General features: G+C 31.6%; 1 protein-coding gene across 1 annotated transcript in view; it reads left to right on the top strand.

The window, feature by feature from the left end:
- LOC145268858 (DNA ligase 3-like) overlaps positions 1 to 16021 on the top strand; it is a 362228-nt gene that overhangs the window by 278908 nt on the left and 67299 nt on the right. The window contains 3 exon segments of the mRNA XM_080124552.1: positions 310 to 389; positions 1562 to 1649; positions 5327 to 5404. Coding sequence (XP_079980678.1) covers positions 310 to 389; positions 1562 to 1649; positions 5327 to 5404 — 246 coding nt within the window.

The raw sequence follows: 16021 nt of genomic DNA, 5'->3' as shown, positions 1-16021 counted from the left end.
TCTGAATGATGAACATAAATGTTTCAAACTTAATGATGAACAAGATGAGTACTTCTAGTATTATAATTTTTTAGGAGACTGTGTTCTAAAATTGATATTTCGCTTAGTTTTGTATGGATTTGTGCTGTTACTTTTTTACTTAATTTAATCCAAATCTCATATTTTTTCTATCCATTTTAATCTTGTTTATTTCCTTATATTAAACATAATACAATGTAGTAAAAATGGAAATAAAATGTTTTCTGATACATTTACTTGTTTATAAAACCTTTCATCTCGGTAAAATCAATATTTCTTTTTAACTTTTAGAAAGCAGCTTTTAAAGATGCCAATGTTTGCTTATTTATATTTGACTGTTTACATATTAATGGAAAAAACATTATGGAACTGTAAGTATCTGAATTCTTTTATTCTGATGAAATTTAATCTTCATCCAATTACAACTATTCAGTAAAATAGAATATATTTTTCTTTTCAATATAGAGCTTTTAATTTACTTTTTAAACATTGTGAAATATTGCAAATCAATTAGAACATTGTGAAATATTGAAAATTAATTAGAACATTGTCAAACATTAAAAAATCAGTTAAAACATTGTGAAATATTGAAAATCAATTAGAACATTGTCAAATATTGAAAAATAATTAGAATATTGTCAAATATTGAAAAATAATTACAACATTGTGAAATATATAAAATAAGAACATTGTAAAATATTGAAAATCAATTCTCTGTCTATAATTTTTTAAGGGTAGATGGTTTCCTTCCTTCTCCATAAATGGTCGGCCATACTTAATTTTTCAATATTTCCACACAACTTTCCATGATCTGCATGCACTCTATACAGAAATCCTATTCTCTTAACAATAACAAGCAACAACAATCCTTCAAGTATGGTATTGAATGCTTAGGGATGTATATAATATCTGAGAAAATTATCAACTTACTGAAGAAATTAATGGAGATTGTAAGTGACAGTTGAAACACAACACCTAATTGAGATAAGAATATGGAAAGTCATTTTCCAAAGAAAATGAAAAGATTAGCGGTCAGTGATAATGCTTCATGTGAGAACTAATCAGTAAATACTATAATTTGTTGCAATCATTTTAAATCTTTATACAAATAATTCTCTACCTATACTAGCGTTTGCTATCTGCTGACAGACATTAGACTAATAGTTTCAGCTTAAAATGCTTTTATAGTATTTGTAAGTTTAAACTTGATTTGAATTTATTTACTGTTTATTTCAACTTTTTAATTCTTAATTAAAAACAACTGTTATGTAGTGGTTCCTTTGTACTGAATGATTCACCCTGAATATTGTTTGATTTGTAAAACAAAAAATATTTATCATCAAGATAAATTGTTAATATATAATGGTTGGAGAGTGTCAAAGTTTTGCTTTTTAAAATGTATATAATGCTTTTATTATGTTGAATGTTTGTTTTATTGATATTTTCCCATGTTAATTGATTTTCTGATTAGCAAAAAACTGTTGTGTTGGTGGTGGTCTGATCTATTATAATATCACCTTGAAGGCAACATTTCTCCTTCCAGGAGCATTCAGAAAAGGAGGAAAATTTTACATGAAAATATGACTGAAATCAGAAACCATGTGATGTTTTCTGAGATGCAGCACATCACAGTAAGTTTGTCTTTTTAATATTTTCAAACAGGTGTGTATATTTTTATTTGCATACTATAACCATTACCATTTTGTTTTTTAAATTATTAAACTTCTGAATTTAAAACAAAAGCATTTATATTTTGGAAAAAAAAATGACTTAATTTACCTTGAAAATAACTAAAAATTCATTGACAAATCCAATTTATAGAAAATAATTATTGATAGGAATAAAATTTGTCATCTATTTGTAAAGTTTTCTGAAAAATTCATATTCATCGGAACTATTTGAAGATTCAAATGTTTTTATGAATTGCTCCTTAATCGCACTGCATCTTATCTAGTTTATTATAAAGGTTAATAAGATGGACGCGTAAAAAGTAACTTTTTCCCCAATTGCACCATACGCTCTAGATTAGAAGACAGAACCAACAAGATGTTTATTACAACTTGTCTTCCAAGTGCTCCATAGACAGTTGTGTTGTTTGTATATATGGCAATATGTTTGTATATATATCTTATTACTGAAGATCTGGAAAATCAGAATAGATCCGTGACACACTGGTAGTGATATCGACTTCTTCCAATTGACAGTTACTTTTATAGATCTATTAGAAAAAAAGAATTTGGTAGTTGAGAAAACATGGCCAAATATTCCATAGCTTGTGAAGCAATACTTTGTCCCAGACCCTATCAATAGCTTTTCATATATCAAGAGTTAATGCCTTAGAAACAAAGTCGCCATTTAGAGATTCACTGACCCTAAATGATATTAAAATAAGTATGTATTACATATGTGTGCCGATCATAGCTCGTATGGTCTAGGGATTTATCAGCACCCACATGTAATAAAATTAAAACAAAAGAAAAAGATTTAACGAAAAAGAAATTTATTTAAAAATAAATTAACAAGAAAAAACAAAAGAAAAGATTACCATGTTTGAAGGGCGACAACTCGCTAATAAATTGTCTCCCTTAGATCATAAAGATCGTAATTCTTAATGTATTGTTTTGAAATGTTTTGTTTAGTGTATTTTTATATGTATATGTGTTTCGGTATACAAACTCAAAGAATAAATAAAAACTTTACCAGAATCCAGACAGCCAGTTCTTCAGTGAGGTTTTTGTTTTTACGGCCTTATGTGGAAGCCGGAATTCGGACGTTGGTTGCCTCTTTTGCATCCCAAAATATGTCAAGAACTGACTTTACCCAACAATAGTGTTTCTTTTATATGAGTTTTAAAAGGAACTTCCTGGAACCTTCTAGAGACTCAAAAAAGGAACAAAAAGGCGTTCTACGCCTTTTTATATTTATAGACGCCGATTATCATTTATTTTTATGAATAACGACATTCTAGAAACGTCTTCATGTTTTAATTAATACATCAATAAACATATTTATATATTATAAGAAATATTTATATATTTCTTAATCCAATCATAGGAGAGAATATGTTCTCCTATGACAGTATGTCATCAGTCGATCTTGCAAGATAGAATCCATATTAGTGTGTCAGTAAATAGATTTCTTTGTTAATCTGATTGACAACTTCTCAATTTATCATGGATTCTCATTCATGATGCAGCAGAAACTAATCAGTATGTACTGAGATGCAGAAGACTGATCATTTGTATTTTTAAATATTGATCAACCTGATAAATTTTTCCAAAGGGATTGAAAGCATGTCTCGTTTAAGGAGCAATTAATTAGTTTATTATGGATGGATGACAGCAGATTATTCATTACAATGAATGGAATGCTGTCAAACAGGATCAGTAAGTTTTGAGGACATTGAGATTCTTCATTAGTTTCGACAGATTTATAAATATCACTTTGTGTTCTCAGTCATAGAAGTAGGTGACCTTGATTGCAAAAGGTGAAATTTAAAACAAAGTCCTTTACTAAAAGATTGGCTTTATCTGATATTAAAAAATCACCTCTGGTTGTAATAGTTTTAAAGGTTTGTGATTTTAGGCATCTATTCTGTTGAAAGTAATTGAAATAGTAGTTTCTATGAATAATGGCAGCAATGTACCAGGACTGACTGTTTGGGCTTTGTTAGAAGTTTTTAGAAGGTATAAAACTTTCAATGCTAACACTTAACCAATTCAATATATTGGAGGTCTCACAAGACACTTTCTTTTTGAAAATGGAATGCAGAGAAAGATTAAAGCTGAAAGATCTACAGCTATATTAATCAGTCCTTGAGAATCAATGAAAAAGGATCTCAGAAGTTTCCATCAACTTAGATATGATCTTAATGGAGACAACTGAGTAGTCAGAAGATCTTAAAGGAGAAATGAACAGTATATGTGTAATGTTCAGGCAAGTTGTCAGGAAAAATTAAAATAAAACTTTGCAAAATGTTTGTCTGTGTCAAGTATGTGAGTAGGTTTGTTAACAACTCATAATCAAGGGGAAAATCTTCAGCATCAGTCTTTTTGAAAAAAACTAAACATTGTGAACATTAAAGACATCATAAATGTAAATGTTAGCAAAAGGATGAACAGGCAGGATCTTGTCACTTCTTTCAAAGATTTGCTCATTGACTGTAACTCCATCATTTAAGATACATTGAGATTGTAAAGATGAAAGAGGTCTTGTAAACATAAGCAACACGGGAAGGCATAAAAGACTATTCAGGATCCTTATTTTAGATATTCTTACTTCATGAAAAACCGTTTTTGATGAAAGTAAAATTTCATGTTCATGGGGATCTTTAATCTTGTTGTTAGGGGTCAAATAACATTTCAAATAACATGAAACATTTGATATAAATTGAAACGGCATATCGGAGTTGGTCTCGCATAAATAGATTTCAGTCACTGGAAGATTGAAATACAGATCACTAATGTTAGAAAAGGAGAGCCGGTAGAAGGGGTCCACATTAAAGGTTGACATAATAGATTTAGTTTTTTGTTTAAATTTTTATTCATCCCAAAAAAGCTTATTGCTACTGAAGCATAAGATACTAATGTGATAGCAGCTAGATTTATAAAGGGGCAGTCTAAAGAGGGAAGTTGAGCAGCAATTTGTTTGTTCGTATTACATTTAAATTTTTGCATGTTTATACAGTTGAGGAAACAACAGGAAAAAAAACAATCCAATAAAAGAAATAAAAATTAAAGTAGAAAATCATCTCTAAACATCGTGAATGATTAATGATTTGATGTAAAGTGCAGTAAATTTATCAAAGCACATTCTGTAGAAGTTCTTTATTTGACCAATCAACTCTGGTGTTCTGACTTCCTTACTCCTTTCACACCTCTCATCATCTCTCACTGGCTCCTTGCTTTTCTTGAATCTCTTATGCTAATCAAAAACTGATGATCAAAAAGCAGTCTAACATACGTCTCTTTATCAGGAATGTTTTAACAATTTATTTCTCAATTTGACAAATTTCTCATTAATTTAGTTGTGATATCAAACATAACATGAATGAGAGAAAAGTCATCTTGTTTTCCAAATTTCATTTCGTGACACGCAATCTTTTTGAACACCAGTTAGCAATGTATTCCAAAGCAAGAAGATATACAGATATTTGATGTATAGTTGTAAGCTACGGTTTAAATTGCATATTGTTAAATTTATGCAAATCCTAACATCTGAAATCTGTACAAGAGTTAACATTCTCAAATAGTAAATCTACAAATGGATGCTTATTATTAAATATATGTTAAAAACATTTTATTTTCAGAAAAAAGAAGATCTTCAAGTTTTGATGACCAAAGTTTTCCGAGAAGGTTTGGAAGGACTTGTTCTTAAAGATATTAACGTAAGTAATATAATCTTTAAAAACAGCAATGTAATGTCATATTCGCTTTTCGAGGTTCATACTCTGCTCAGTGTATATAGTTACTGTTATATAGTGGGCTGCGTTAGCATCGATATAGCATAAAATATCTTCACGCAGGGTGTCCAACCTTCATATGAGTATGAGTGCAGCACATAGTGCAAGCAAATAGCCATAGAAAATTTAGGAAAGAATAAGATAATCACTTAGTGGTTGCACATTTATTATGAAGACAAACACATTAAGACAATTCAAGGGTAATACATGAAAGGGTTAGTAGTCCAAGTATGATAACTGAAATGGACGAAAATGTGCTTATTCCTCCATTTTGAAAGTCACCCTCCTTCCTTCCACTCTCCCACTTGCAGTCATTAATCTCGTAACAAGTCAAAGTCTCGAACTCAGATACTAAAGGAGGCAACTTTGACCAAAGAAGTAAAGAGTTAGGCAACTCTCCTTGTATTGTACTTTTGTGGACCAGCTTGTAATTGGCCTTGGCTATGATGTAACCAAGGATATAAACTTTTATGAACATTTCGTGGATGGTTTTCCATCGTTCCTCATTTCTAAAATCTGGTGGAAAGCGAGCCACTCAACTCCTAGGAATTGTGCATAGCGATGTTTGTGGAAGGATAGAGGCAAAATCGCTTGGTGGCGCGGAATATTTCATAACATTTATTGATGATAAATCAAGATTTGTTTGGATATACGTGCTCAAACACAAGAGAGGTGCCTTTAAAATGTTCCTGGAATGGAAAGCCATGGTGGAGAAATTAACTGGGCATAATATAAAAACCCTACGCACTGACAATGGTGGAGAATACACTTCAAGAGAATTTGAAGATTATTTGAAAAGGGAGGGTATTCGACATGAATATACTGTTTCCAAAACTCCAGAGCAAAATGGAGTAGCCGAAATTGAATCGAACTTTAGTGGAAACAGTGCAGGCAATGTTATCAGATTCGAAGCTGCCTAAGAAATTTTGGGTAGAGACTTTATCCACGGCTTCATATATTCAAAACCGGAACCCAACAACTGCTGTACAGGGTATAACGCCATATGAAGTATTGAAGGGTCACAGACCTGATGTGAAACATTTGCGCATTTTTGGATGTAATGCTTTTGTCCACGTACCAAAGGATGAAAGATTTAAAATGGATTCCAAAGCAACGAAATGCATATTTCTTGGCTATGGTATTGGCGTAAAGGGGTACAGACTCTATGATACCAGAAAATCTAGAGTATTCCATAGCAGAGATGTCATATTCAATGAAACAGGTTCAATAGCTAACAGGAAGAAAAGAAAGTAGCAAACCCACCTCCAGTAGAACTTGAATATCAAGACAACTATGATGATAACTTGTAGGGGGTGGAAGGACCTAGTGAAAACACACAGGGAACAGTACCTCAAAGATCATCAAGAATAAAGAAAGCTCCAGATAGATATGGTGAATGGGTTTACATAGTTGACAATGAAAGAAGCACTTTCTAGTCTAGAGAAAAATGAATGGATTAAAGCAATGGAAAGTGAAATTTCCTGCTTACATACTAATAAAGTATGGGATCTTACGGAATTGCCCAGTGGACGAAAAGCTATTAGTAGCAAGTGGGTATTTAAACGGAAGTATGATTCTGACGGAAACATGGAGCATTATAAACCTCGACTGGTAACTCAAGGTTTTCTTCAGAAGCAAGGAATTGATTATGACGGTACCTTTTGCCTAGTCGTCACATTCAAATCTGTGTGAACTGTTATTGCGTTAGCAGCACAGCATGACCTGAAGCTACATCAATTGCATTCCTAAATGGTCAACTTAAGAAAGAAATCTACATGAAGCAACTTGAGGGTTTTAAAGTTGAAGGAAAAGAACATCTTGTCTGTAAACTGAAGTGAACCATCTATAGCTTGAAGCAATCTCCGAAATGTTGGAATGAAACGTTGGATTTTCAGTTGGAAAAGATGAACTTCAAGCAGTTGGTGGATGATCCCTGTATTTCCTCCACTCTCCCACTTGCAGTCATTAATCTCATAAGAAGTCAAAGTCTCGAACTCAGATACAAAGGGAGGCAACTTTGACCAAAGTAAAGAGTTACTTCCCTTGTATTGTACTTTTGTGTCGTCTTAACAGTTACCAAAAATTTGAACATAAACATAACGTCTACCTTGACAGAGGTAAAAAAAAAAAAAAAAAATGCTGAAAAAACTGATAAATGAATTATGGTAAAACATTCATACAAACATAATATTGTTTAAAAGATACCCATGACACTTTCATAGTAGATAATCACTTTCATTATTAATAAACTCAAGCCAATTCTAAATATGTACATGGTTGTTTACGAGGTGGTTCAAGAAACGACACAAAAATGGTTTCTACTATCTGATGATAGATCTTTTCAGCCAACATTAATAAATCAATTTGTTTACAATAATACGTCTAAATTTGAAATTTCACTTCAGAGCATATACAAAAAAAAAATCTCACAAAAATTTTGTCCTATAGTATTTGTGAAGTATTAATTAATGATCCCGTCTTTCATAATAGTTTTTTAAAAAAGACTACATCATACAACAATGAAAAAAGAAAACAAAATCAGGAAACTTTAATAATTTTTAAAAAGCTTTGTTCTCTTTTAAGTAAATGGGGTACAGTTGAATATTTCAAATTTGTCACAAAAACAGTGATCTCACATTGAAGCTGTATAATAATTAACTACATTATTCATCTTAAAACATTTCTTTTTCATAAGAAGAGTGAATTCTAAAGCCTTTTCTTATTTAAATGAATCAATAGCTATGATATGAATCTTAAAGTAGATATTACATTGTATATTGCAACAGTTTTTTTTTTTTTTACATAGGAGTCACCATTTATCAAGGCCCAGAGGCCACTTGAGGATAACGGTCAATGAGTGTACAGTAGTTAAAGGGACAATGTCATAGTAATCATTAGTAGTGTAAATTTAGCAAATTGGATTACTTAAGGGGAATGGCTCATCAATTTATATTTATATTGGACTTGAAGATGACCATATTGTAGTCAGCTGGAAAGCAGGCAAACTGAAGACAGTTCCACAGGTGAGCAAAAAAAAGAAGCTTTATTCATGGAATCTACGCTTAGGTTTAGTCACAGATAAAGAGTGGGGAAAATTATTGATTGTGTTTTCAGTTAGTTGAGTGTTTCTCGTGAAAGTTTGGTGAGGAGGGAACCATAGATTGGAGTTCAGACAAGCACTTGCTATGAAAATAAAGATAAAGCAGAGACAGGCTCACAACATCTGTGAGAAAGAGGTTGCAGGGAAGAGAAAAGAACATCCCCTAAAAGGCTACAAAGTTTATTTCAAGGCAGGATGAGGTTTTTCTAGCAGCTCCTGCCCAGATGTGGCAACAATATTCCATCTTTGAACATACCTGGCTATTATATAGCAATTGCATCAGCAGTGAGATATCTACTGGATCAATAAAAGGATCCCACCATTTCTCCAGCGACCTTGGGAATGGATTTGATGTATGTGTTCCATTTCAAATCAGATGTAAAGGTCAAGCCCAGAAGCTTGTCAAAACAGGGAGCCTACCCAAGATAAGAACCATTCATTTCAATTGATGCCAGATGGGGATCCGAGCATTGATGATGTAAAGATAGAAGCTTGGTTTTAGATACATTAAAAGTAACCAGCCACTGCTTTCTCCATTGTACCACATGCTCAAGATCAGAGCAGAGAGAATCAAAGAAAACTTGGTCATTTACAGCCTTTGATTTGCTACCATAGATGGTAACATTGTCAGCATAAATGTTTACAAATGATCTAAGGATGTGATTTGGAAGATCATTGGTGTAGATCAGGAACATAGTTGGACCCAGGATGGACCTCTGAGGGACTGCAGCATTAATACTATGAGCTTCTGATTTCTTCCCATCAACCACTACTCTTATGAACCTATCAGAGAGAAATTATTTGATAATTGAGAAGACATTTCCAGCTATACCATAGCTGGAGACCTTATGAAGTAGACCTTATGCCATACCCTATCAAAAGCCTTTGATATGTCAAAAGCAATTGCCCTAGAAAGGAAGCCTCTGTCGAGAAATTTGCCAATCCTATGAGATATAACCGTAAGCACATCTGCTGTAGATCTTGCATGTCACTAAAAAGATTATTTTTGCTAAGGTAGTTAACTACATCTCTATTTAACAGATTCCAGTAACTTACTCATGACGCATAGGAGACTTATTGGTCCGTACTGAGAGGGAGATGACTGATCACCTGAATTCTTAAATACAGGGCATACTGTTGAGGTTTTCCAGCGTGTTGGGAAGCAATTCTCCTTAAGACAATGCTTAAACAGCTTTGTAAGTATGGGAGCTAGTTCTGGTTGAAGCTTTTTCTACACTATAATTGAACAGTGCAATATCGTTTAATTTTTGACCGAAATGACTTATTTTTATAGAAATAACTATCATAATTGAATGTCAATGTGCACTAGATAATTTAAGTAAAACTTTATAGCGTACACAAATATAATTTCTAAGTTTTGATAATTCACCAAAAATAGAGATGGAGTCACTGTATTACTGTTCTTGCATGTAGCTTATATAAATCTGTACCTGGCTGATACAGCAAATTTAAGGACTTACGAGCACAGCCATTCGTGGGACCAAATTTGTGAATTTATCATTTATGGATGCATCTAATGATGAATAATGATTAAATATATCATAATACATGATAACACTAATTCCTAAATATAACTATATCAAATTGATTAGTTGCATGAACATAGAATTTGAATGGATAGTATATAGGTTGAATAGCACAAAGTGCTTCAATACTACAAAAAGCTACAGAATATAGAAGATCCAAAAGAAAATGAAATATCATGGACGTAATAAAGATAAATCTTAAAAACAGAAAAAAACATTTCATGCAGAGTAAGGCGAAAAAAGTGTTCTTATCATGATGTATGCACATGTACAAATAGAGTTGCTATGAACAATCAGATGTAAAGAAACAGTGTCTGTCACCGTATTCATTCTGTACTTTTTATTAATACAATTTCTTTGTATCAATAGAGTTGCTATGAACAATCAGATGTAAAGAAACAGTGTCTGTCACAGTATTCATTCTGTACTTTTTATTAATACAATTTCTTTGTATCAATAGAGTTGCTAAGAACGATCTGATTTAAGAAACAGTGTCTTTCACTGTATTCATTCTGTACTTTTTATTAATAAATTTCTTTGTTCATAGCATCTCTATTCATACAATCAGATGAAAAGAAACAGTGTCTGTCACCGTATTCATTCTGTAGTTGTTAATACAATTTCTTTGTATGAATAGAGTTGCTATGAACAATCAGATGACAAGAAACAGTGTCTGTCACTGTATTCATTCTGTAGTTTTTATTAATACAATTTCTTTGTATGAATAGAGTTGCTATGAACAATCAGATGTAAAGAAACAGTGTCTGTCACTGTATTCATTCTGTAGTTTTTATTAATACAATTTCTTTGTATGAATAGAGTTGCTATGAACAATCAGATGAAAAGAAACAGTGTCTGTCACTGTATTCATTCTGTAGGTGTTATTAATACAATTTCTTTGTATGAATAGAGTTGCTATGAACAATCAGATGAAAAGAAACAGTGTCTGTCACCGTATTCATTCTGTACTTTTCATTAATACAATTTCTTTGTATGAATAGAGTTGCTATGAACAATCAGATGAAAAGAAACAGTGTCTGTTACTGTATTCATTCTGTAGGTGTTATTAATACAATTTCTTTGTATGAATAGAGTTGGTATGAACAATCAGATGAAAAGAAACAGTGTCTGTCACTGTATTCATTCTGTAGTTTTTATTAATACAATTTCTTTGTATGAATAGAGTTGCTATGAACAATCAGATGAAAAGAAACAGTGTCTGTCACCGTATTCATTCTGTACTTTTCATTAATACAATTTCTTTGTATGAATAGAGTTGCTATGAACAATCAGATGTAAAGAAAAAGTGTCTGTCACCGTATTCATTCTGTAGGTGTTATTAATACAATTTCTTTGTATGAATAGAGTTGCTATGAACAATCAGATGTAAAGAAACAGTGTCTGTCACTGTATTCATTCTGTAGGTGTTATTAATACAATTTCTTTGTATGAATAGAGTTGCTATGAACGATCAGATGAAAAGAAACAGTGTCTGTCACCGTATTCATTCTGTAGTTTTTATTAATACAATTTCTTTGTATGAATAGAGTTGCTATGAACAATCAGATGTAAAGAAACAGTGTCTGTCACTGTATTCATTCTGTAGTTTTTATTAATACAATTTCTTTGTATGAATAGAGTTGCTATGAACAATCAGATGTAAAGAAACAGTGTCTGTCACTGTATTCATTCTGTAGTTTTTATTAATACAATTTCTTTGTATGAATAGAGTTGCTATGAACAATCAGATGAAAAGAAACAGTGTCTGTCACTGTATTCATTCTGTAGGTGTTATTAATACAATTTCTTTGTATGAATAGAGTTGCTATGAACAATCAGATGAAAAGAAACAGTGTCTGTCACCGTATTCATTCTGTAGGTGTTATTAATACAATTTCTTTGTATGAATAGAGTTGCTATGAACAATCAGATGTAAAGAAACAGTGTCTGTCACTGTATTCATTCTGTAGTTTTTATTAATACAATTTCTTTGTATGAATAGAGTTGCTATGAACAATCAGATGAAAAGAAACAGTGTCTGTCACCGTATTCATTCTGTAGGTGTTATTAATACAATTTCTTTGTATGAATAGAGTTGCTATGAACAATCAGATGTAAAGAAACAGTGTCTGTCACTGTATTCATTCTGTAGTTTTTATTAATACAATTTCTTTGTATGAATAGAGTTGCTATGAACAATCAGATGAAAAGAAACAGTGTCTGTCACCGTATTCATTCTGTAGGTGTTATTAATACAATTTCTTTGTATGAATAGAGTTGCTATGAACAATCAGATGAAAAGAAACAGTGTCTGTCACCGTATTCATTCTGTAGGTGTTATTAATACAATTTCTTTGTATGAATAGAGTTGCTATGAACAATCAGATGTAAAGAAACAGTGTCTGTCACTGTATTCATTCTGTAGTTTTTAATTATACAATTTCTTTGTATGAATAGAGTTGCTATGAACAATCAGATGAAAAGAAACAGTGTCTGTCACCGTATTCATTCTGTAGGTGTTATTAATACAATTTCTTTGTATGAATAGAGTTGCTATGAACAATCAGATGTAAAGAAACAGTGTCTGTCACTGTATTCATTCTGTAGTTTTTATTAATACAATTTCTTTGTATGAATAGAGTTGCTATGAACAATCAGATGTAAAGAAACAGTGTCTGTCACTGTATTCATTCTGTAGTTTTTATTAATACAATTTCTTTGTATGAATAGAGTTGCTATGAACAATCAGATGAAAAGAAACAGTGTCTGTCACCGTATTCATTCTGTAGGTGTTATTAATACAATTTCTTTGTATGAATAGAGTTGCTATGAACAATCAGATGAAAAGAAACAGTGTCTGTCACCGTATTCATTCTGTAGGTGTTATTAATACAATTTCTTTGTATGAATAGAGTTGCTATGAACAATCAGATGTAAAGAAACAGTGTCTGTCACTGTATTCATTCTGTAGTTTTTATTAATACAATTTCTTTGTATGAATAGAGTTGCTATGAACAATCAGATGAAAAGAAACAGTGTCTGTCACCGTATTCATTCTGTAGGTGTTATTAATACAATTTCTTTGTATGAATAGAGTTGCTATGAACAATCAGATGAAAAGAAACAGTGTCTGTCACCGTATTCATTCTGTAGGTGTTATTAATACAATTTCTTTGTATGAATAGAGTTGCTATGAACAATCAGATGAAAAGAAACAGTGTCTGTCACCGTATTCATTCTGTAGGTGTTATTAATACAATTTCTTTGTATGAATAGAGTTGCTATGAACAATCAGATGTAAAGAAACAGTGTCTGTCACTGTATTCATTCTGTAGGTGTTATTAATACAATTTCTTTGTATGAATAGAGTTGCTATTAACGATCAGATGAAAAGAAACAGTGTCTGTCACCGTATTCATTCTGTAGTTTTTATTAATACAATTTCTTTGTATGAATAGAGTTGCTATGAACAATCATATGAAAAGAAACAGTGTCTGTCACTGTATTCATTCTGAAGGTGTTAGTAATACAATTTCTTTGTATGAATAGAGTTGCTATGAACAATCAGATGAAAAGAAACAGTGTCTATCACTGTATTCATTCTGTAGGTGTTATTAATACAATTTCTTTGTATGAATAGAGTTGCTATGAACAATCAGATGAAAAGAAACAGTGTCTGTCACCGTATTCATTCTGTAGGTGTTATTAATACAATTTCTTTGTATGAATAGAGTTGCTATGAACAATCAGATGAAAAGAAACAGTGTCTGTCACCGTATTCATTCTGTAGGTGTTATTAATACAATTTCTTTGTATGAATAGAGTTGCTATGAACAATCAGATGAAAAGAAACAGTGTCTGTCACTGTATTCATTCTGTAGGTGTTATTAATACAATTTCTTTGTATGAATAGAGTTGCTATGAACAATCAGATGTAAAGAAACAGTGTCTGTCACTGTATTCATTCTGTAGGTGTTATTAATACAATTTCTTTGTATGAATAGAGTTGCTATTAACGATCAGATGAAAAGAAACAGTGTCTGTCACCGTATTCATTCTGTAGGTGTTATTAATACAATTTCTTTGTATGAATAGAGTTGCTATTAACGATCAGATGAAAAGAAACAGTGTCTGTCACCGTATTCATTCTGTAGTTTTTATTAATACAATTTCTTTGTATGAATAGAGTTGCTATGAACAATCAGATGAAAAGAAACAGTGTCTGTCACTGTATTCATTCTGTAGGTGTTATTAATACAATTTCTTTGTATGAATAGAGTTGCTATGAACAATCAGATGAAAAGAAACAGTGTCTGTCACTGTATTCATTCTGTAGGTGTTATTAATACAATTTCTTTGTATGAATAGAGTTGCTATGAACAATCAGATGAAAAGAAACAGTGTCTGTCACCGTATTCATTCTGTAGGTGTTATTAATACAATTTCTTTGTATGAATAGAGTTGCTATGAACAATCAGATGAAAAGAAACAGTGTCTGTCACCGTATTCATTCTGTAGGTGTTATTAATACAATTTCTTTGTATGAATAGAGTTGCTATGAACAATCAGATGAAAAGAAACAGTGTCTGTCACCGTATTCATTCTGTAGGTGTTATTAATACAATTTCTTTGTATGAATAGAGTTGCTATGAACAATCAGATGTAAAGAAACAGTGTCTGTCACTGTATTCATTCTGTAGGTGTTATTAATACAATTTCTTTGTATGAATAGAGTTGCTATTAACGATCAGATGAAAAGAAACAGTGTCTGTCACCGTATTCATTCTGTAGTTTTTATTAATACAATTTCTTTGTATGAATAGAGTTGCTATGAACAATCAGATGAAAAGAAACAGTGTCTGTCACTGTATTCATTCTGTAGGTGTTATTAATACAATTTCTTTGTATGAATAGAGTTGCTATGAACAATCAGATGAAAAGAAACAGTGTCTGTCACTGTATTCATTCTGTAGGTGTTATTAATACAATTTCTTTGTATGAATAGAGTTGCTATGAACAATCAGATGAAAAGAAACAGTGTCTGTCACCGTATTCATTCTGTAGACGTTATTAATACAATTTCTTTGTATGAATAGAGTTGCTATGAACAATCAGATGAAAAGAAACAGTGTCTGTCACTGTATTCATTCTGTAGGTGTTATTAATACAATTTCTTTGTATGAATAGAGTTGCTATGAACAATCAGATGAAAAGAAACAGTGTCTGTCACCGTATTCATTCTGTAGACGTTATTAATACAATTTCTTTGTATGAATAGAGTTGCTATGAACAATCAGATGAAAAGAAACAGTGTCTGTCACTGTATTCATTCTGTAGGTGTTATTAATACAATTTCTTTGTATGAATAGAGTTGCTATGAACAATCAGATGAAAAGAAACAGTGTCTGTCACCGTATTCATTCTGTAGGTGTTATTAATACAATTTCTTTGTATGAATAGAGTTGCTATGAACAATCAGATGAAAAGAAACAGTGTCTGTCACCGTATTCATTCTGTAGTTTTTATTAATACAATTTCTTTGTATGAATAGAGTTGCTATGAACAATCAGATGAAAAGAAACAGTGTCTGTCACCGTATTCATTCTGTAGTTTTTATTAATACAATTTCTTTGTATGAATAGAGTTGCTATGAACAATCAGATGTAAAGAAACAGTGTCTGTCACTGTATTCATTCTGTAGGTGTTATTAATACAATTTCTTTGTATGAATAGAGTTGCTATGAACGATCAGATGTAAAGAAACAGTGTCTGTCACTGTATTCATTCTGTAGTTTTTATTAATACAATTTCTTTGTATGAATAGAGTTGCTATGAACAATCAGATGTAAAGAAACAGTGTCTGTCACTGTATTCATTCTGTAGGTGTTATTAATA

This window comes from Euprymna scolopes, chromosome 4 (assembly GCF_053919585.1).
Source record: "Euprymna scolopes isolate OS-2025 chromosome 4, ASM5391958v1, whole genome shotgun sequence".
Lineage (NCBI taxonomy): Eukaryota > Metazoa > Mollusca > Cephalopoda > Sepiida > Sepiolidae > Euprymna > Euprymna scolopes.
The sequence above is the reverse complement of the archived record's forward strand: the minus strand, read 5'-3'. Positions and strand labels throughout refer to the sequence as shown.